The sequence below is a fragment of the Babylonia areolata genome, chromosome 32 (assembly GCF_041734735.1).
Source record: "Babylonia areolata isolate BAREFJ2019XMU chromosome 32, ASM4173473v1, whole genome shotgun sequence".
NCBI classification, from domain to species: domain Eukaryota; kingdom Metazoa; phylum Mollusca; class Gastropoda; order Neogastropoda; family Buccinidae; genus Babylonia; species Babylonia areolata.
The window spans coordinates 5,233,349-5,258,466 of record NC_134907.1 but is presented as its reverse complement, the minus strand read 5'-3'; the positions used below and the strand labels follow the sequence as shown (position 1 = coordinate 5,258,466).

The following is a 25,118-nucleotide window of genomic DNA, read 5'->3' as shown; positions in this document are numbered from 1 at the left end:
CATGTGATGGAAAGTTGGAGATGAAGACCGTTAAATATTTATTCAGAGAAAAATCTGTGAACACCTCATCACTTACTGGATTATGCCCCAAACTGCCATAAAAATAACCACAGAATCAGTCGGAATTCACAGTTAAAAATAATAAACCATGAGGGTTAATACCCTTGAATTGATGAAATGTAAAAATTTCCAGTCTCGACTTTTCTCAAAATGAAGTCCATTTCATTTCATACGAAGTTTAGAAGTACTTGTACTTGGCTCTACATGTTATTAGTTTAACAAAATACTCAATTTTCATATCAACTTTAAAGCTATAAAACTAGAATGAACATAAAAGAGAAATTGAATCGACCGTGTCAACCGGGTGTAACTAAACTTGTACATCTATCTAGATCCAGAGAAAACTGCTAAATGTTGCAGTGTGATTGCGGTGATAGCCATGTCTCCTTGCTGCGGACTAAAAAAGAATTTTTAATTGTCCTTAAAGATTTTTTGAATGCCCAAGATACACCAGAATAATATGATTTATACAGTGTTCTCACTTCGAATACCGCAATCGATTTATCACCCTTCAAAAAAGCATGTTTATATATTATATTTTTGAACGTCAGTTAAGGAGCCATGATAGTGTAATGGGTAAGACAGTTTCTTGTCACCCGAACATGCGGAGTTCGAATCTGTTGTCAGGACTTTTTTTTTTTTCTTTTTGTTTTAACCCAAAGCTTTATAATAACAAATACAGAACACATTTTAATGATTAGATTTTTTTTTAAAGTGTATCACAAGTGAGTCTTGAAGGCCTTGCCTCTCTTGTTTTTTTTAGTCTCCTAGGTCATCAGTGGTGTGTCTACTTGTGTCTGGATCCTGTGTGTGTGTGTGTGTGTGTGTGTGTGTGTGCTTGAATGTGTGTGTGTGTGTGTGTGTGCGTGTGTGTGTACTTTAATGTGTCTGTGTGTGTGTGTGTGTGTACTTTGAATGTGTGTGTGTGTGTGTGTGTACTTGAATGTGTGTGTGTGTATTGATGATACCTGCATGTATGCACAGTGTTTTGTTTTCTTCATAATGATTTCTGTTTATTTTGTTTTAATACTTTACTTTGGTGTTAAATGTTGCAGTCAGATTCGAACTCAGCTGGGGCTGAAGCCTTTGCCCATGTCAAAGGTCACACCTCACAAGTCTGTCTCCACTGGAGCTACCAAAGCAAGGGTACGTCGTTATTCTGTGTCAAAGACTGGCTTCACTTTCACTTTCAGTTTGTCATCATTCTTTGTCAAAGACTGGCTTCACTTTCACTTTCAGTTTGTCATCATTCTGTGTCAAAGACTGGCTTCACTTTCACTTTCAGTTTGTCATCATTCTTTGTCAAAGACTGGCTTCACTTTCACTTTCAGTTTGTTGTCATTCTGTGTCAAAGACTCAGTACAGGTACGATTTTTATGTCTCCTATTAACTTTATAGGTCCTTACAAAATACTGAGATGGTCCTTATAAGTCCTTACTAGGTCCTTGGCATAACCTGAAGTCCCTGGGAACCCTGGACTGGCTTCACTTTCACTTTCAGTTTGTCGCCATTCTGTGTCAAAGACTGGCTTCACTTTCACTTTCAGTTTGTCATCATTCTGTGTCAAAGACTTGCTTCAATTTTACCACTAGAGCAACCAAAGCAAGGGTACATTGTCATTCTTTGTCAAAGACTGGCTTCAGGTTCACTTTCAGTTTGTTGTCATTCTGTGTCAAAGACTGGCTTCAATTTTACCACTAGAGCCACCAAAGCAAGGGTACATCATCATTCTGTGTCAAAGACTGGCTTCACTTTCACTTTCAGTTTGTCGTCATTCTGTGTCAAAGACTGGCTTCACTTTCACTTTCAGTTTGTCGTCATTCTGTGTCAAAGACTGGCTTCACTTTCACTTTCAGTTTGTCATCATTCTGTGTCAAAGACTGGCTTCAATTTTACCACTAGAGCCACCAAAGCAAGGGTACATCATCATTCTGTGTCAAAGACTGGCTTCAGTTTCACTTTCAGTTTTGCAAGGAGACATAATTGCATTGTACAAATCCATATACACTACACCACATCTGCTAGGCAGATGCCTGACCAGCAGCATATTCCAACATACTTTCCAAGCCTTGAATGCATGCAGACATATTTGTGTATCTGTCAGAGTGGACTTCTACAGAACTTTTCCAGAGGGCAACACTTAAGTTGCCATGGGTTCTTTATCAATGCACCAAGTGCATGCTGCACATGGACCTTGGTTTATCGTCTCACTTGAATGATGAGGTGCTTGATTTGATTTTCCAAACTTGGGAGAAGGGGTGAGTAGTATGTGAATGCAGACCCTCCTGGACATTGTATTGGTAGATAAGCATCTGGTACATAAAGACTGTCACAGTAGCTGAGTGCTTATTCTGTGTATTGCATTGTGTCCTGTCACGTCTTGTTACAGTGTATTTCTCTGTGTGGAATCTGGGGCTGCTGTCCTTGGGGAGAGGGCTGCACCACGTACATCACCACCCTTTTCTGTCTGCAGGTGTAATTGTTTTACTATCAGAGTGGATTGTTTTCTACAGATTTGGCCAGGGACAACCCTTTTGTTGCTGTGGGTTCTTTTACAAGCACGAAGTGCATGCTGCATGCGGTACTTGGTTTATCGTCTTATCCTAATGACTAGCATCTAGACCACCACTCCAGGTCGAGAAGAGTGGGCATCAAACTCCTGGTCCATATATAGGACTAGAACCTGTGGATACTTGTTTCCAAGTGGCGCACATTACCACAAGACTACAACTCTGCTTTCAATGTGAGGGTTGTAGGTTCAAATCTTGGTCGCAGCACCTAGAGGGTTAAGGGTGGAGGCAGGTTTTTTTCCTGACCTGCTTGTGCTTTATCCCCTTTGTGTGTGCGTTTGATGAGTTACAAAAATAAAAGTATACCCAGCATGCATACTCCCGAAAAACAGAGTATGGTTACCTAAGTTGTGGTTTAGAACGGGTTATGCACATGAAAGTCCACCTGAACATCGAGTAAACATGAGAGTTGCGGCCCATGGTGACAGAGAAAGAAGAACTTGTATTCAGTATGTCTGATATCCTTAAAGCTTTGGCCTATACCATGTTTCTCTCATTCTCTTTCACTTCAGAATGAGTTATGTGCATGTATGCGTAACTGGTATCTTTTTCTTTGATATTATTTTTATGAGTGTATTTGAGTATTTTCTTGTTTATGATTATATTAACTTGTTTATTGATATTATGCCAGTTCCATTTCTTAATTTATTTGATAGAAAACAAAAAGTATATTTGTCAAAGAGGACACTGCGTACACGTGCAGAGGGGAAGTAATATACTTAGGAAGCTACTTTCAATTCTCTGTTTGGGTGGAGTATTATTTTGCACAGGACAGGAATTAGATCTCTGCCAGAGTATGCACTTGTGAGTCTTGGTTTGTTAGATTGAAGTAATACTGGGTAGAACATTTCCTTTCTGTCATGGGCATGTTCATGGCTGTGTCTTCACTGACACGTGAGCTGTCAGGGAGTCATCGGTCAGACACTGGACTTGCGATCCAGTGTTCAGAAGTGGTCAGGATTTTAGACCCTGTTTTGTCATGGTGCTGTGTCCTTGGGAAAGGCACTTTACTCCATTTTGCTCACTCCTCCCAGGTGTGAACATGTACCTGACCAGTTGGGGAAGGCTAAAAGGGAGGAGAGGACTGTGCACCACCTTCCCATGGCGATCCCTGGACACTGTGGATATTGAATAGTGCCCTGTGGAACTTTATGCTTTTTGTGTGTTGGCAGAACGCCAACATCCTGCAGTCCGTGCTGCTGCTGGTGCGAGAGCTGGACAGGGACAGTCTGGAAACCATCCACAGCGCTGTGCAGAACAGGTTGGAGAACATGTGACCCCCACCTCTCACCTCCTCTACGCAATACTATCGTCCCTTCGATGAGTCATGGAGCCATAGGTGTGGGACAGGTATCATGGTTTGGATCAAAGATGATGTGTGTACGTCATGTATGATTTTTGTTTCTGTAGGAATATATGAAGGCTTTTGACTGCTATTTCTCAAGGCAATAATAAAGTACAGTACATCTTTATTCATCCATTTGGAAATTAATTGTGCATCAACAGGCTCGTCATTCACCTGACACAATATCTCAGCCCACAGCCGTGTCCAGCACACACACAACATGGCTTCTTTTTCCACACACATCTCCAAACCCCTACCCCTCCACACACACACACACACACACACACACACACACACACATACATTTTTAAGAAACAGAATTTCAAAAAAAGAAATGTTTCTATAAAATCATCATAAATGGCAGGTTTTGTTCTTGAATAAGATATTGCAATATGCAGTAAAAGAGATATATTCTAAAATGACATGTACATTAACCTATACAGTGCACCATGATGTGTGTGTGTGTGTGTGTGTATATATATATATATATATATATATATATATATATATACACACATATATATATATATATATATCATGAAAAATGTATCCTTATTTGCCCCATGATGTATATATACATCAGCATCATTTCAGGATATTTCACAGTTCTGTTTCAAAGTTGATGTGTTCCTGTAGCCAACTGTCAGCATCCTCAGTATGTCTTCTATGATTATCTGAGAGAAGCAACAGCCAATCTTTCTCTGTGCGATAATTTCTAGATGTTATTGTCAGTACCCCCCTCACAGTTCTTTCAAACTGGTGGAAGACGAACCACAACCTTACCCAAGTGGCTTGAAACAGCAATGTGTTACAACAAAAGAAATTGAGATTTTGCTATCCAAGGTGTTGCAGAAGCTGTACAGGTTACTGATGTTGATGAAGTGAGGTTTAGGTGTGACAAAATCGTGTTGGATGGTTCACTTGGCAGGACTGAAAGAGAGAATGATGATTTGCAGAGAGGAGGGAGGGTGGGGGTAGTTGAAGATAAGATGAAGCCAGGAAAGGGGAGAAAGCAGAACAGGAGGTCCAGTATAGCTCTGTGACTGACCAAGAGTTGACCTCAAATACAAACCATTCACTTATTCAGGGTAGGGAGGGACAGAGAGGGTAGCTCTGTGACTGACCTAAAGTTGACCTCAAATACAAACCATTTGCTTATTCAGGGTAGGGAGGGACAGAGAGGGTAGCTGACTGACCAAGAGTTGACCTCAAATACAAACCATTCACTTATTCAGGGTAGGGAGGGACAGAGAGGGTAGCTCTGTGACTGACCTAAAGTTGACCTCAAATACAAACCATTCGCTTATTCAGGGTAGGGAGGGACAGAGAGGGTAGCTCTGTGACTGACCTAAAGTTGACCTCAAATACAAACCATTCACTTATTCAGGGTAGGGAGGGACAGAGAGGGTAGCTCTGTGACTGACCAAGAGTTGACCTCAAATACAAACCATTCACTTATTCAGGGTAGGGAGGGACAGAGAGGGTTGTGGAGGGGATGAACGGTTTGATGCAAGTTGTGAATTATATGTACAGCATGGTTTTAGAAAAGCATGCTTGCAGTGATCAAACAGCTCATCTGCAAGCAATCTTGTGAACAGTGCTTTCCCCCCTCACCCCCTGCACTGAGGGTGGACAGGGACAATGTTGATCTGTTTGATAATGTCTGAAAGTGAGCATCAGGTAGGTGGGCATGGCACAGGCAGGAGATGCAGTTAAACAACATGTATATATACAATCATTGTGTTAAGTGAAATTCTAACTTTTCCTTTCAAAAAAGTATTGGTTATGAATACTTTCTTGCAATAGTTTATGTGCTAGAATTTTTGGTTAATAGGGTAATTGCGAACGATCCCGTCATAGCGACCAGCTCAACATGTGTACTGTAAAGATAACATGTGCGACAGTCAAACATAGTTCTTTTACTTTTGAAGACTTCCTCTGACTGATTGCACCAGGAAAGCTTTGTCTGCTCATTCTTTTTAACGTTTTGTCGACGTTTGAAATGGCAGCTGGGTGTAAATGTGAACGGGCAAGTCTAATTGTGAACAACGGCTTTGGGTACATGTTGACAATTAAAACAGGAGCAGGACTGTAACTCATTAGACACAACTTATTATTGGAACATTGCACCAGACTGTTGTACTGTTTGTTTTGATCACACATGCACACAAACACACAGACAGACATTTAAACGCACACACCCCACACTACTCACAAACACAGCCTTTTGAGAGTGCTCAGTAACTGTGCAGCATCGTTCGCAAATAGACTCACGTCAAAATATCCTATGGTCTAATTGCAAATGACACTATTTTGCAGATTCCTGTCAAAACTGACATTCTGATCTGTCACCAATATGCTTGCTTTAATTCTTCCAGCACTAGTAACGCGCATTCAACATATCCGATCAAATGAACAATTCTAAACTGTGTCAAAGTTCAAGTCCTACAACTTGCTTCCCTTGATTTTAGGATTTTGAGAGTACATTTGTAAGCTTGGTCAGCAGTGGTGCGTGAAGAGAAGAAACAGCGCAGAAGTAGCCAGAAATAGTCGACGTTTGCTGGTTCTTTGAAATGGATATTCATTAAAGTATTTGGAAAAGGTCGAAGGAGACGTTAAATTGTAAAATGCAACCGTTAAGAACGCTTCGAAGTTGGGCGGTATATGAATTTTTTGCAATTTCACGCTGTTCGCAATTACCCATACCTACCCTACCCTCCACAACCCAAAATTGCCCGGTAAATAGGAAGCACAAGTCAAAATAATGCTTGGCACTGAAGGTTAAGATAAAATATTCCAGAATAAGAAACCGTACCACAACTTGATCATTATAAATTTACTTCTTGTATTGCACACATGATAGTTAAAATACGATATTTAAGAAATATGTAAAACATCCATATTGTAAACTTGTGACTTGCAATTGTCATGATTGTGTGGGATTGTCTGTGTGTGTGTGTGTGTGTGTGTGTGTGTGTGTGTGAGTGATGATACATATGAACAGGAACAAAGCATTACTCTCTGGGAACTGGAAGATTGTTGACACATTTTGACATATCATAACATGTGCCAGGTTGTTATATATGTATTGTTTTATTGATAAGAAGTGTGACACAAGAGTCTGGTGAATGTATGTCTCCATAATGTACAAATATACAAAAGCGTTTGAAATGAATCTTCCAAATGTATGCATGCATGTGCATGTGTGTGTATGTATTAATGTTTTCTTCTTGACATTCAAAATAGTTTGAAATGAATCTTTCCAGTATACACATGTGTATGAATGGAGGCATTGGTTCTCCTTTGGCTGCACAGCTGGTTGTTGGTTATGATCCACTGTGAAGATGAGAAACTGATTTTCCACCATTATGGCACAAAGGCAGTAAATGTCAAACATCCAGCCTGTGGGAAGTACAATACATTTGTGACATTCTTTCAGTCTTGTCTGCACTCAGCTTTTTTTATTCAGCAATTTCTTTGTTTGAGACTGCTGTTGGTTGTGGTTTGTTTGGTTTCTGTGTAATCTCACCATTGAATGTATACATATACCTTGTGCTAAATCTGAATTCAGCAGCGCACACACACACACACACACACGTGCACGCACGCGTGCGCGCACGCACATGCATATGCATACACACTTACATACATTCATACACACACAGACACACACATACACATACATGTGCCGTCCCGTGCAGAGCACCAGATGCAGTGAATATGAATTACTGCCCCTATGTCCATATTGGGCCATGGGACTTTTAACCTTTAACCCTATATACATGGTGGGGGATAGGGAAACAGTTCTGATGTGTGTGGTGGCAGCCAGTTAACTTGTCAGCTGTAAACATTGTGAAACATTCCAGAATGGGCCACAAAATTGTTCTGATTTATAAAAAAAAAATTAAAAAATAGAAAAAAAAATTAAAAAAAGAAAAAAAAGAATAAGAGGGGGGGGCAAAAAAAAGACAAAAAAAAGTTGTGCAGATATGTGAAACAGATGTACAGTTTTCAGTGTGTGTGTGTGTGTGTGTGTGTGTGTGTGTGTAATAGAGAGTTATAGAATGTGTGTTCTGTTGAAATGCTTGTGTAATTATTTTGATGTCTTTTTATTTTTATTTTATTAATTCACATTCTGCAGAATTCAGAGTGATGCAATCAGTTGTGATTATTATCAGACCTCATGGCAATGACATTGTTTACAATTCCCATTCCTTTATTTCTTTTTTGACTCACTTGTGTAAACAAAGTGAGTCTATGTTTTAACCCGGTGTTTGGTTGTCTGTGTGTGTGTCTGTGTGTGTGTCTGTGTCTGTGTGTGTGTGTGTGTGTCCAAGGTAAACTTTAACATTGCCATGTTCTCTGGAAATACTTTGTCTGCAAATACCAGATTTGACTTAAACATTGTATGAAAAAAAATCTTGACAGTCATACCAATAACAGGTTGTAAGTCTCCCGAATTAAGCCGTTTTTTCCAAAACATTAACGGTTTATTTCGTTGAGGTCTGTTCCGAAATCTGAAAATTCTAAAAACCACTTCCCACTGAGTTAGGCCTACCAGCAGGTAGGTTGTTTTCGAAGACATGACCTCATTTTTCTTGTTCACAGTTAAAAGGAAAGAAACACAAATTCTGGACAGAACACATACAGTAATACTAACTATACCATCAACGTGTTTACTGCATATAAATATTGTGAAGTGGACACTGAATTAACTGGAATGAACATAAAAGAAAAATTGAATCGATCATTTCTTTCAGCCCTTTGTGGACCAGTTTGTGCAGATCTAGAGATCTACCATGTGTTGCTTTGTGCTTGAAGGGATAGCAAAGTCTCCTTACCGCTGAAATAAAAGAATAATTGAGATATGATAAAACACAAAAAAACATGATTTAAACGGGGTTATTACATCCACTACAACTACAACCACATCTGTTTATCGCACGAATAAGAAAACATCAACATTGCTTTAAGTATTAAATTTAGTCAAATGACGTCAGATGCGCGGCAGCAGTGGGGATTAGTCTGCTTGCTTCAGAACTAAACATGCATGGTTCGATCCCACTCGCATACCTTCTTTTTATTTCTTCTTTTTTTCCTTTTTTCTCCCAAGCTTATTTTATGTATCATATTTGATAGAGCACTTTTCAGTGATTTTTTTTTAACTCTTTTTTTTCTCCTCATGATTCCTTCACTGGATAAAGTGCGGAGCACAAGTGAGTCTTGAAGGCTTTACCTCTTGTTATGTTTATTTTGATGAATTTCTTCAACATCTTCATTCTTTATAATAAAAAAAAAAAAATCATTTATTGATTCATTTACTTCTTTCTTTGTTCAAATACCTGTTTTGGGTCATTCATTTATTTATTAGGTTTGAAAAAAAAAGTAAGTGGCAGCAGCATTCAGTGGCAAGTTTTCCTGGAGTGGATGTGAATGAATTGATTTATTTTATTTTACTTTTTATAATTTGGGAAATGCATTGATTTGTGAATGGATAATGTCTCGCCTATTTATCACATTTTGTTACAACAGTTGAGAAAATAAAATAATTTGATATACAGTGTTTCTCTTTCTCTTTTTGGTGGGTGAGGTTAAAAAAACAACAAAAAATTCACCATGTTTTGCCCCTATGACGCTTGCCTCCCTTGACTCATGTCAAGCTCTACCCGTCCTGAAGCAGTGTTTTTTTGGGTGTTTCTCTCTCTCTCTCTTTAGTTCGTAAAACTCTGCTTTCGTGATGTAATTTGCTGATGACAGGAGTGGTGTATACATCTGATGACAGGAGTGGTGTATACATCTGACGACAGGAGTGATGGCAGGAGTGGTGTATACATCTGACGACAGGAGTGATGACAGGAGTGGTGTATACATCTGACGACAGGAGTGGTGTATACATCTGATGACAGGAGCGGTGTATACATCTGATGACAGGAGTGATGACAGGAGTGGTGTATACATCTGACGACAGGAGTGATGACAGGAGTGATGTATACATCTGATGACAGGAGTGATGACACGAGTGGTGTATACATCTGATGACAGGAGTGATGACAGGAGTGGTGTATACATCTGACTACAGGAGTGATGACAGGAGTGGTGTATACATCTGACGACAGGAGTGATGACAGGAGTGGTGTATACATCTGACGACAGGAGTGATGACAGGAGTGATGTATACATCTGATGACAGGAGTGATGACACGAGTGGTGTATACATCTGATGACAGGAGTGATGACAGGAGTGATGTATACATCTGATGACAGGAGTGATGACACGAGTGGTGTATGCATCTGACGACAGGAGTGATGACACGAGTGGTGTATACATCTGATGACAGGAGTGGTGTATACATCTGACGACAGGAGTGATGACACGAGTGGTGTATACATCTGATGACAGGAGTGATGACAGGAGTGGTGTATACATCTGACGACAGGAGTGATGACAGGAGTGATGTATACATCTGATGACAGGAGTGGTGTATACATCTGACGACAGGAGTGATGGCAGGAGTGGTGTATACATCTGATGACAGGAGTGATGACAGGAGTGGTGTATACATCTGACTACAGGAGTGATGACAGGAGTGGTGTATACATCTGACGACAGGAGTGATGACAGGAGTGATGTATACATCTGATGACAGGAGCTGTGTATACATCTGATGACAGGAGCGGTGTATACATCTGATGACAGGAGTGGTGTATACATCTGATGACAGGAGTGGTGTATACATCTGATGACAGGAGTGATGACAGGAGTGGTGTATACATCTGATGACAGGAGTGATGACAGGAGTGGTGTATACATCTGATGACAGGAGTGATGACACGAGTGGTGTATACATCTGATGACAGGAGCGGTGTATACATCTGATGACAGGAGTGATGACACGAGTGGTGTATACATCTGACGACAGGAGTGATGACACGAGTGGTGTATACATCTGATGACAGGAGTGGTGTATACATCTGATGACAGGAGCGGTGTATACATCTGATGACAGGAGTGATGACACGAGTGGTGTATACATCTGATGACAGGAGCGGTGTATACATCTGATGACAGAGTGATGACACGAGTGGTGTATACATCTGACGACAGGAGTGATGACACGAGTGGTGTATACATCTGATGACAGAATTTGGTGTATACATCTGAGCAAGGAGTGATGGCAGCAGTGGTGATATCATCTTAGAATAGATAGGTTGATCCAGCAACTGTGTTATCATCTGATATGACAATTGATGAGCACTCAGTGTTTTATCATCTATGATCAGGATGAAAGTGCACGAAGTGGTCTGAAGTACATCTGACGTATGATGAATTCTTCACATTTTTGTTATACATTAAAACGGAGTGTATGTCATACTCTTCTTGTCAATGAACCTGTTGGGTCATACATTTATTGATTAGGTTGAAAAGTTAACATTGAGCACATCGAGTGATGACATCGGAGTGGTGTATAATTGATTTATTTTATTTTACTTTTTATAATTGGAAAGCATTGATTTGTGAAGGATGTTCGTATTATACATTGACAACAGTGAGAAAATGAATAATTGATAACGAGTGTTTTCTCTGTGGGTGAGGTAATTACATGTTGCCTGTCACGTTTGTTGATAGCAAGTCTATGAAGCAGGAGTGGGTGTTTACTCTACTACAGTGAGACGCTGTGATGTATATCTGATGACAGGGTGTGTATACATCTGATGACAGGAGGGTGTATACATCTGATGACAGGAGTGATGGCAGGAGTGGTGTATACATCTGACGACAGGAGTGATGGACAGGAGTGTGTATACATCTGATGACAGGAGTGATGCAGAGTGGTGTATACATCTGACGACAGGAGTGATGACAGGAGTGATGTATACATCTGATGACAGTGAGTGATGACAGGAGGGTGTATACATCTGATGACAGGAGTGGTGTATACATCTGACGACAGGAGTTATGACAGGAGTGGTGTATACATCTGATGACAGGAGTGGTGTATACATCTGATGACAGGAGTGATGACATGAGTGGTGTATACATCTGATGACCAGAGTGGTGTATACATCTGACGACAGGAGTGATGACAGGAGTGGTGTATACATCTGATGACAGGAGTGATGACAGGAGTGGTGTATACATCTGACGACAGGAGTGATGACAGGAGTGATGTATACATCTGACGACAGGAGTGATGACAGGAGTGATGTATACATCTGATGACAGGAGCTGTGTATACATCTGACGACACGAGTGGTGTATACATCTGATGACAGGAGTGGTGACAGGAGTGGTGTATACATCTGATGACAGGAGTGGTGACAGGAGTGATGTATACATCTGACGACAGGAGTGATGACAGGAGTGATGTATACATCTGATGACAGGAGCTGTGTATACATCTGACGACACGAGTGGTGTATACATCTGATGACAGGAGTGGTGTATACATCTGATGACAGGAGTGGTGACAGGAGTGGTGTATACATCTGACGACGGGAGTGATGACAGGAGTGGTGTATACATCTGACGACAGGAGTGATGACAGGAGTGGTGTATACATCTGACGACAGGAGTGGTGTATACATCTGACTACCGGAGTGATGACAGGAGTGGTGTATACATCTGATGACAGGAGTGGTGTATACATCTGACGACAGGAGTGATGACAGGAGTGGTGTATACATCTGACGACAGGAGTGATGACAGGAGTGGTGTATACATCTGACAGGAGTGATGACAGGAGTGGTGTATACATCTGATGACAGGAGTGGTGTATACATCTGACGACAGGAGTGATGACAGGAGTGGTGTATACATCTGACAGGAGTGGTGACAGGAGTGGTGTATACATCTGACGACAGGAGTGGTGTATGTAGTGGTGCCTATGTGGTTTGTTAAGATGTGATTCTGTGTTTCAGTGTGTGTGTGATTTTGAGTTAAAAAAACAACAAATGTGCATGTTTGTGCCTTTGAGTGTGTGTGTGTGTGTGTGATTCTGTGTTTCAATGTGTGTGTGTGTGTGCGATTTTGAGTTTAAAAAAAAAATGGATGTGTATGTTTGTGCATGTGTGTGTGTGTGAATACATACGTTATTTATGATATATTTACTCATCAGAAATGGCTTACCGGTTTAATGATATGCTTGTTCAAGTCAGTTGTGGCATGGTGCACAAACAATTACACACACACATTTTGTATACATACCCACTCCCATGCAACCATATATTATTTCATTCATTTGAAACGAATGTGATAAAAATGAATCTTTTATTCAACAGACAAAAAGATTACATCTTGCTGAATTGAAATTATGACAGGAATTTCAACAGTGAAATAAAACATGACAAGAACGCGCAACGACTAGAAAATCAAGATATGAAACTCCACTGAATTTGTTTTAGAACATTAAAAAAAAACAGGGACAAAATTGCACAACATGGAAATGATTGAAATAAAGGGGAAAACATAATCTCAAAGTGATATGAAAGTGAGTCCAACATTTCCAGAGACACAAATTCAAACTGTTACAACACAGGGACAACACAGTCTACGTTATATAGAGAGGAAAAAATGCAATGACTAGAAAAATAGAGATGGACTAGATATTACCATTTGGGCAACAATGCCTGCAGCGTTATCGATTCCCCTGTAATTTGGAAACTGAATGTAGATATTTGCTTGTATGTGTCAGAAAATGTTGAAATTAAAATAAATGCAAACTGGACTTTAACATGCAACTGCACATGTTAAAAAAAAAAAGAAAAGAAAAAAAGCAGCAGCAAAATCCACATTCTAATGAAATTTCACAATTGACTGTTCTGTGTGCGTGTGTGTGAGTGTGCTCTTGAACATGTGCATGCACATCAATGTATAGAAGCTGACTCTTACCCCCACCACCCTTTTTTTTTTTTTTTTACCCACCAAACTAATTCTAATTTTCTTTCCCATTGTGACACAAGAACATGCAAGATACCTTTAAAAATACTGTAAAACCATGTTAAGGAAAAGAAAAAAAAAAGCATGTGTAAAGTAGTTATTGCACAAGTCAAAGACTAGAGTCAGAAGTGAAAAAATGAACGACAGAAAAATTCCCCCCCAAAACAGTTCTTGTTGGTTGTTATTGCTTTCAGGATTTTCTTCCCAATATTTCACCACACTTCACAAAAAAAAAACAAAAAAAACCAGGTGTGCATTCTACCCCAAACAAACCACTGCATATGTCGGCCACAAAACTGATGGTCACTCTGTCTGCACATAGTATCACCACCTAAACTTCTGTGGGGAGGTTTTGGCATCTCACAATTATGACACAATGTTGAGAACAAAATGTTTCAAGAGAAAGGGGGTGGCCCATGGGGGTCAACTGTTGTTCAAGGTCTGCCTTAATGTGTTGCACAAGCCAGGCTCTCTCTGTACAGAGCTGTCTGGTATTGCTCAGTACTGCCTTGTGTTGAACCAAGTCATTCTTACAATTTGGGGGTTAGCTGTACAATTAGGGACATTTATTGAAGGGTTTAAAAAAAAATATACTGGGATGGGTGTGTGGGGGACTGGGAGGGAGCAATGACAAAGACAACAATGGAGACAGAAGAGATGGCACTTGTCTACTCTACACATTCAAAACCACAAAAATACAGGGGAAAAAAAAAAACAACCCAAAAAACACGACATGGATTTGAAAGAAAGGGTGTGGAGTGGGACCACTGTGGTTATTTCAAAGGACTGGAATGACAGAAAAAACACAGGTCAAAGAACCCAACCAGAAGCATTCAAAATACAATTGTCAGGGCATGCACATAATATATCGGCTTCTACATGTATTGATATATTCATATATATATTCATATATGTGTATATATATATATATATATATATATATATATATATATATATACACACACACACACACACACACAATCTGGAAAATAAACCTGGCTGGCCATGCCTAACAGAAGCAACAAAGAATATGTTTTTGTCAGGACAGAAAGATACACTCTGGTTGTGGAATGTTGAGTAGAACAGTGTGGAAAGCATCATGTCGGCTAGGTACATACAACCAAAAAGCAGGGCAGGGCAGCAAATACCAATTAAAGATTTCTGACATGTACACACGAAGGTGAGAGAGAGACAATGGCATCCATCGACAAAGAAGTACGCACGGTAGAAAAGGGGGGCGACAACATATAAAATGGTACATAACACAATACAATCCATGACAAAGGGGGCAGTCAGTTTACAGGATAACAATCCATTATAAACAGAATAGGATCCGTTTTGGGACAAAAACAATCCACTGTAAACAGAACGGGCAGTTTATAGGACAACAGAATAACAATCCGCTACAAACAGCTAATAGAGCAGGAAGACCAAGAGGAAGAGAAAAGGAGTCATGGGCATAATGAAAAAAAAAAAAGGAGAAATTGACGAAAGGTAGGAGTGATGAAAACATGAAGGGAGTGATACTAATATGAGGGGATGACTGATAACTGTAAAGAATTTACATGAACCATGAAGAGAAAACTGTAAAGAATTTACATGAACCATGAAGAGAAAACTGTAAAGAGTTTACATGAACCATGACCATGTACAAATCTTATCTACAAAAATGGCAGCAGTGTAATCCAATGTGAAACACACCCCCCAAGTTCCAGCCCTGATTAAACAAGTAACCCCGTGGTGATGAGTACAGCAGCAAAGTATTGACTAGACACCACTCATCTATAGTCATGTGGAACACAAACCATTCATCTTCAACAGACTCCACAAACAAATAAAAAAAGAACCAAGACCCCTAAAAAACAACAACAAAATAAACAAACAAAAACAAAAGAAAGAAAGAAACATCAACTCCTTCTGGATAATATGATGTGGGTACTAGCTGAACAGGATTTGAAAGCACATGACAGAACAGTTCAAACGCCAGGGTTTTTGTTTTTTTTCATGGGCCAAAAGACAGACTGAGAAACAGACGATAAATTTTGTTACTGGGTTATTTTCTTTCTTTCTTTATTATCAAAACTCAGCTTTTGTTGATAGGTTAACCAAATCTGGAATCACACGCACACAAACAACCTCTGGTCTCGGGCATGAAGTGTGTGAGTAAGCTTCCTGGAATAACAAATAAACCTTCCTCAACCAACATGCTAATCATGGACATATGTATGCTGACACAACCAGGATGAAAGCCAAGTTGAACATCATGAGACATTAAACAGAGGAGGAAAAGGGTGTGTGCGTGTAAGGGGGTTAGGGATTGAGGGGGCTGGTATTTTTCAATGCCTAGTGAGGCTGACACGATACCAAATTAAAAACCAAAACAAAACCCTCAACAAACTGACAAGTACACAAAGAGTAGCACACTATGGAGCTTTGGAAACTTCTATTCTCCATCAAACGTTCTCTACAACAGAACCGTCTTTGTCCAAAGTAAAAAATTTACATCAAAGTTTTAAAAACAAGTGCATGCGTAATTTATACATGTACATCAAATGAAACAAACCCTACACACTACAACAAACCACAACTGAAACCAACGTAATTCTCTAAGTTAAAATGATGTGAAATGAGAATGGGAAGATATGCAGACAGACAGCTAAGAAGGACGGTAGAAGACACACAATCTCACAAAGATATTGCTGTCTAGTACTCAGCATATATGTCATGTCATACACGTCTAAGACCCACAACATACACTTCCATCCCCAAGATATGTACATTGACAGGTTGGTCAGCAAAAATGGGAGGAAACCAACCGTCTGAAATATAAAAAAAAAGACAACAGGCAACCATGGTCGCACTCTGCTATGTCTGTGAATGTTCTTTAACTCAAAACGTGAATGAGAGGACAATTTTTTCAATGCTGCAGCCTTCAAATTCTGAAATATATACAAGTGTAGTCAATGTGAACTTAGTGAATGCATAATACTACATTGTATTGTACTGCATTGCGTTGCATTGGATTGTGTTGTAGTATTGTACTGAACTCAAGTACTGAAGTGAAGGATTCATGATGATGACTGACTAAAAAACAAACAAAACAAAACCCCTCCATCATCAACCATTCAAATGCACCACAATAACATAAACCCAAGGCTACACCAAATCTGATCGACCAGTCAATCAATTATCAATCAATCAATTACTTCACTGAACATGGGTGATGGTTATAACAAAGTGCAGAAACCCTGAATTTTCTGATCAAACAAGATTTGCAAATGGGTCAGGCACTTCGAGAAGAGAGAATTGAAGGGGGAAAAAAAAAAAAAAGGAAAAAAGGTCAAACAGCTTTCATTATTAAAGTCAACAGCATAATTCATAATGAAAATTTGACGCTCTACAAAAAAGAAAAAGAAAAAAGAGCGACATCCAAAATGCACATGGTCTTATTCTGGCTACACATGAAAATTGACCAGTAGTTGTTTTTCCACTTGACTATGAATGGACAACATGAAAAGCTTTATATCTTACAGCACAGATAAGTTACACCTTTTTTGATTTTTCAGCTCAGACGTTTTATCCAAACTCTACATATACAGTTAAAATAAAACTGAAGGTAAGTATGAAAGGTTTATGTCAATTTGGCTGTGGGACTGGACAACACTTATTTTGCCAAAGCGCTGTGAACCAGGGTTGTGAAGGGTAAGGGGGGATTGGGGTGGGGGGGGGGGGGTCGGGCAGGCGGGGGTTGGGGGGTTGGGGGGGGGAATCAAAAAATGCACACACAAATGCCTATGTACAAAAAAAACCCCACCAAGAACAAAATCATTACTACAATTTCTTGACTTAAAAATCTGCTGCTTGCAGAGTGATCAGGAGAAAAACAAATAAGGAAAACAAATGGCGGAAAAAAAACCATGGGCATAAAATGCACTGTGAACAAGGTACAAATATTCCTGTACAAAACAGTCCTCAGCAATATGTTGTAGTTTCAGCGCCATCAAGACAGTGCAGTTGGGATCCAATCCTCTAACAGCACGATGCACAGTCTGCCATTTCAACCCAGGCGGACAATAAAAGAAAGAAAAAACCAAAACACACACACACACACAAAAACACAAAAAGAATGGCCCCCCCATGTGTGGGTGATGCTGTACTGGGCAGGAAATTCAACTCCGCTTTCTGCTTGGAGGGAAAAAAAAAACCCACAAAAAAACAACTTGTCAGCAGCTACACCATTTTTAATAGAAATCAGCACTTCTTGAGGATCAGGAAAATATCAAGCCTTTCAGTTTTAAGGTGTCAGAGCTGTAATGAACTGACTGCTATTTTTGTACAACCCATGGTTAATGTCATGAGTTTCAAAATGGTTTCCCCTCAATCATCAACCCACAGTAGGGAGGTCTCTAAAACACAAAGGAACATTCTTTTTGATTCTTCAATTTCATTGTTTGTCACAAATGAGGGTAAAACAAAAGAAAAAGAAAAAGAAAAGAAAAGTAGAAGAAAAAAGATAAGTCCAGTGTAATGCACACAGGGACACTGCAATATACAACAATATGCAACAATTTTTGTTCTCAAATGGCCACAGACCTACAACACACTTCAGATTTTCGCTGTTGTATTTAACACATGGAAGACAATTTCCTCATTTTTAAACAAATGCACAATTCGCATACAAATTTAAGACATTTGGAATAAAAATTTTGCGTTTCATTATATACTTTTGTTAATAAAAACTGTCACTTTTATAGAAATGCTGCTTCATGGTTTGTTAAAACAGTACAGAGTTGTTGATTGACTTGTTTCAAAAGGATTAAATTTGGAACAAAATTTGTACAGTACTGTACATCCACAGGGGTTGATTAGAAACAAAAACACGACTTAAACATCACTTTAGTTTGATTTCTGTGCTTACAGATTACTCTCTGTCTTTAGTCCTTGGGTAAATGACAGGACTGATTAACCTTGGGTTTTTTTTGTGTGTGCCTGTTTGTTTTTTTTCTTTGATCACATCACTTATTTTTAACACAGTGAGAGAGTTGGTGTATTTGCAATACCCAGACACTGATACAACATTTTAGTGAGGATGTCTTGTTTTAGTAAAGAAAGGTCATGGTTTTGCTGACTTTATCAACGAAAACATAAAAAAAAGGTATAATAATAGTACATTCAAACAATGTATAAATTTGGCACATGAAATGTGACTATGTACAAAACTAAACTACAGAACTACTACATATTATTTACAGTCCAACTACTCTACAGCTATCTGCTTGTCTAGTCCTTGCTTGGGAAGACCATGGATTTTGAAGGTTTGGTTCAGCTAGAGGCAAAACCCAAACTTGTTCATATGTATGTACAGAAAAAATACAAAGAGAAAAAAACAAAACAAAAAAACAGCTTTTTTTTTTTTTTTTTTTGCAAATTATGTCTCGTAAAATATGGAATACTCATTCCCCAGTCAGATACACTTCTGTACATTCACTTGTTCACTCTCTCTCTCTCTCACACACACACTAACGGAAGACGGCAAATAGATGGAGCTATGGCCATCACTGTTCACCCAAACCCCATGGGTAGTTAAGTATCCGAGCACTGAAGGTAATACTGTGTGGTAAAGACCTGTCAGACTGGTGTCCCCAAGGACAACAATCTCTTGTTGAGTGCAAAACATGGGACATCATCACAAACACACACCGCTATCACAACAGCCTCCGACTCTAAACACCGCTTCTGTGTGGTGAACAGTCAAGTGAACCTTTGTTGACTTTCTTTCCAGCAATTGGGCTTTTAAAAAACAGTTTTGTTCTCTTTAGTTTTCTTGTTTATTTTTTCTTTTATTTAAAGTCTAAATTTCTGGTTCTGCAACAAAAGTTGTGGTTATCGAATTATGCAGTTTGTTTTTCATCCAACACATTTATTCCTGTTTATTTTATCTTATGTCTCATCGTTTTTCTTTTCTTGAATCTGACAATGTTTCCTGCTTTACAGCTTTTCAACTCTGTTGTCATGCACAGTTACACAAGGCCACAGCTTGCAACTATTCACACATCTTTATTTCCTATGTCTGTTCTTTATTTTTTCACAGATTTATTCAAACACATTTCTTCTTTTGCACCATTACTCCTATCTACAAATACCAACCCACAGAAAAATACAAAAAAAAAACCCAAGTAAGTTTTACCCCAATGTTAAAAAATTCTTATTGATTTTCAAATAATCCTTTGCAGAAACACTGACCAGTCGATACATTCTGACAGTTCAACTATTCCAATGGACTTTCAACAGAGAATTCTTGACAGTTTAACAATTCCAACAGATTTTCAATGTACAATTCTTGATAGTTCAGCAATTCTGACAGATTTTCAACGGATGATTTTCAATAGTTCAGCAATTCCAAGAGATTATCAACAAATGATTCTCTTTCAAGCAGTGATTTATTCCAAAAACACAAAGCCATGCTGACACCTAACCTTCTCCAGACAGACACAGTGAAGAGAGCCGAACATCATCGGTGAATCCACCCAGCAGGTCAACAACAAGCAACAGGACAGACAGACAGACAGACAGACAAGGGACAGGGGAGGGTGCCAGTTTCAGTTATCCCCCTTCCAACACAGCCGTCCAGGTGTGTACACTCCGTGCATCTGACAAAAACCGATCTCAGACACCAAAAAGTACACGACAACAGAACAACATCCTTCAAATCCAAACAACTAGACACCAGCAGTTTGTGTTGCGAAACGCTGACTAGATCTGAACGCGTGGTTAGGTGCACCAACTAGGGACTAGTGACCTAGCGGACAACACAGGAGCACACTGACGCACCGACTAGACCCATCTTTGGCTTGGCTAGCTGCAACCCCCTGACGTTCCTCACGCCAAACGACACTTCAGGGGGACGGGAAGAGAAAACAACACCAGCAAGCAAGAAAGCGTGGATTTCAAACTACACCCTAGAAAGAGAGCATGGAGTAAGTCAACAATATACACTTTGGCACAAGCAAGTGAGTATTATCAGGTACCAGAATAAACTTGAAAGAAAACCCATGGAAAAAAAAACCCAGAAAGAGGTGAAACAACAAGAAACAAAGGTTTGCATGAACTGGTGGGGGAGGAAGCCACACTAAGTAGGGAAGCTGGTCAGTTGGGATGGCCTACCTATCTGAGTCAATGTGGCACACTGATGGGTTTAATTATACTGGGGGAAAGGGGGGGGGGGGGGCACACTATCAGAGTCACTGTGGCACACTGATGGGTTTAATTATACAGGGGGGCGTGGGGGCACACTATCTGGGTCAATGTGGCACATTGATGTGTTTAAAATCGGGGGGGGGGGGGGGGGGAGGGGGGGCACATTATCTGGGTTATTGTGGCACACTGATGTGTTTAATTATACAGGGAGGGGGGAAGGGGAGGGGGCACACTATCTGAGTCATTGTGGCACATTGATGTGTTTAGTTATACGGGGGGGGGGGGGGGGGGGGGGGGGTGCACTAACTGGGTCAGTGTGGCACACTGTGTTCAATTATACAGGAGGGGGGGCACACTATCTGAGTCATTGTGGCACACTGTTTAATTATACAGGGATGGGGGGGTGGGCACACTATCTGAGTCACTGTGGCACACTGTGTTTCATTATGCAAGGGGGAGGGGGGCATACTATCTGAGTCATTGTGGCACACTGATGTGTTTAATTATACAGGGGGGGGAGGGGGGGGGGGGGCACACTATCTGAGTCATTGTGGCACATTGATGTGTTTAATTATACAGGGAGGGGGGGGGCACACTATCTGAGTCATTGTGGCACACTGTGTTTAATTATACAGGTGGGGGGCACACTATCTGAGTCATTGTGGCACACTGATGTGTTTAATTATACAGGGGTGGGGGGGTGCACACTATCTGAGTCATTGTGGCACACCGATGTGTTTAATTATACAGGAGGGGGGGGGGGGGGGCACACTATCTGAGTCATTGTGGCACACCGATGTGTTTAATTATACAGGAGGGGGGGGGCACACTATCTGAGTCATTGTGGCACACCGATGTGTTTAATTATACAGGAGGGGGGGGGGGGGCACACTATCTGGGTCATTGTGGCACACCGATGTGTTTAATTATACAGGAGGGGGGGGGGCACACTATCTGGGTCATTGTGGCACACTGATGTGTTTAATTATACAGGAGGGGGGGGGCACACTATCTGAGTCATTGTGGCACACCGATGTGTTTAATTATACAGGGGTGGGGGGGGGCACACTATCTGAGTCATTGTGGCACACCGATGTGTTTAATTATACAGGAGGGGGGGGGCACACTATCTGGGTCATTGTGGCACACTGATGTGTTTAATTATACAAGGGGGGGGGGGGGGGGGCACACTATCTGGGTTATTGTGGGACACTGATGTACATGTGTCAATTTGGCACACTGTTGTATACAGGTGGGGAGAAAGCCAAACTATGAAGGGAAACTCCTGAATTCAGCACACTGATGTGTATGTACAGCTGGTGTGGGTGGTGGGAATCTATCTCTGGAAGCTCATCAATTTGGCACAGACAGGCAATACTGTGTGGAAGAAGCTTGGTGCAGCCCACAACAATTACAGTACACTGGCTCTGCACACGCAGTCACTGTGGAAGAACAGAAGAAAACCTATATACACTGGCTCTGCACACACAGTCACCATGCAGGAAGAGAAGAAAAACCTATATACAGTACGATCCAGATAATTGTTAATACAAACTGTACACATTGTTGGCACACGGGGAATCCAATGCCTTGACCGTTACCAAGGAGATCAAGACATGGTGGACCAAACATTCGCTCCTACCTATTGCACGGCTATTTGCGCAATGATGCCTATCCAAGTTCAGTTTCTGTCAATTGTGGTATGCAGTTTGTCTCTTTCTTGAACCATGTTTGATGTGAATGAGCCAGCAAGGGAGAAAATGAGTGCATGTGGGTGAGGGAGAGAAAGTGAGTGTACCAGTGTGTGGTCCAGTGTACTTTCATGTGTCTGTGTGAGTGAGAGAGCATGAGTTGTGTACATGATGAATGTCTATGTGAGTGAGAAAACATGCGAGTAGTGTATATGATGAATGTCTGTTGAGTGAGAAAACATGCGAGTTGTGTACATGATGGGTGTGTGAGTGAGAGAGCACGTGAGTTGTATACATACTTTTCATGTGTATTTGCCTGCACGTTTGCCAGTAAACCAGTACTGAGTGTGGGTGAAAGGTATGTGATGACTAACAATTTTAATTACTGTAAAAACTATCTTATTGTTTATTTTAAGTGGATTTCTAGGATATTAGTGTCTGTCTGTTTAAAGCCGATTTCTATTATTCCTCTATCTGTGCCTACAAAGAGCGCATGATGTGTCCAGTCAGTGCCACTCAGTACAGTCACAGGCATTTTGGCACCATGGAACAAGTCAATAGATAGAGATAAAACACCATGGAACAAGTCAATAGATAGAGATAAAACACCATGGAACAAGTCAGTAGATAGAGATAAAACACCATGGAACAAGTCAATAGATAGAGATAAAACACCATGGAACAAGTCAGTAGATAGAGATAAAACACCATGGAACAAGTCAGTACATAGAGATAAAACACCATGGAACAAGTCAGTAGATAGAGATAAAACACCATGGAACAAGTCAGTACATAGAGATAAAACACCATGGAACAAGTCAGTACACAGAGATAAAACACAATGGAACAGGTCAGTACATAGAGATAAAACACTATGGAACAAGTCAGTAGTACAGAGATAAAACACCATGGAACAAGTCAGTAGTACAGAGATAACACCATGGAACAAGTCAGTACATAGAGGTAAAACACCATGGAACAAGTCAGTAGTACAGAGACAAAACACCATGGAACAAGTCAGTAGTACAGAGACAAAACACCATGGAACAAGTCAGTACACAGAGATAACACCATGGAACAAGTCAGTACACAGAGATAAAACATCATGGAACAAGTCAGTACACAGAGATAAAACACCATGGAACAAGTCAGTAGTACAGAGATAAAACACCATGGAACAAGTCAGTAGACAGAGATAAAACACCATGGAACAAGTCAGTAGATAGAGATAAAACACCATGGAACAAGTCAGTACATAGAGATAAAACACCATGGAACAAGTCAGTACATAGAGATAAAACACCATGGAACAAGTCAGTACACAGAGATAAAACACAATGGAACAAGTCAGTACACAGAGATAAAACACAATGGAACAGGTCAGTAGTACATAGAGATAAAACACTAAGGAACAAGTCAGTACATAGAGATAAAACACTATGGAACAAGTCAGTAGTACAGAGATAAAACACCATGGAACAAGTCAGTACACAGAGATAAAACACCATGGAACAAGTCAGTAGACAAAGAAAAACACCATGGAACAAGTCAGTACACAGAGATAAAACACCATGGAACAAGTCAGTACACAGAGATAAAACACAATGGAACAAGTCAGTACACAGAGACAAAACACCATGGAACAAGTCAGTACACAGAAATAAAACATCATGGAACAAGTTAGTAGACAAAGAAAAACACCATGGAACAAGTCAGTACACAGAGACAAAACACCATGGAACAAGTCAGTACACATAGAGAAAACATCATGGAACAAGTTAGTAGACAAAGAAAAACCCCATGGAACAAGTTAGTAGACAGAGGATTTCACCAGACAGAAAAAAAGTGGAAAAAGTCAGTAGACAGATAAAAATGCACTGTACACTATGTACACATTTTCAGCTGGTGAATAACAAACTAAATGAAGGCAAAACATTTCTATATTTTTTCCGTCAGTTATTCATGCGTTTACAACGAAGAGATATATGAAGGCTATTTTCATGTACTGTAAACAAAGAAACAAAACAAAGACACACACAAAAACCGACAAGCAAACACTTCATGTGTAGGATTCCTGTCATTTTCCAGAAAAAAAATTACATTATTTTCTGACAGCAAAATGCAAATATGTGGACTTCTGTGGTCTGTTTGATAATTATTTCCAACACAAACCTGTAGGAAACATCTTTCTTAGGAAAGTCTTTTTCCACTTCTGTTCCTGTATATGCCACTGTAGTCTTCAGTTCAGTCATTAATCAATTATTTTTAAAAGCCATCATTAATCATTTATTTTATTTACATACTTATCAATGGCTACA

At 40.0% G+C, this 25,118-nt stretch overlaps 1 protein-coding gene across 1 annotated transcript in view; it reads left to right on the top strand.

Moving 5' to 3' along the window:
* LOC143276472 (uncharacterized) overlaps window positions 1–9,995 on the top strand; it is a 31,088-nt gene extending 21,093 nt beyond the window's left edge. The window contains exons 5-6 of the mRNA XM_076580982.1: window positions 1,116–1,206; window positions 3,803–9,995. Coding sequence (XP_076437097.1) covers window positions 1,116–1,206; window positions 3,803–3,907 — 196 coding nt within the window. The 3' untranslated portion in view covers window positions 3,908–9,995. The remainder of the gene's footprint in view (window positions 1–1,115; window positions 1,207–3,802) is intronic.
* Window positions 9,996–25,118: the final 15,123 nt, after the last annotated feature.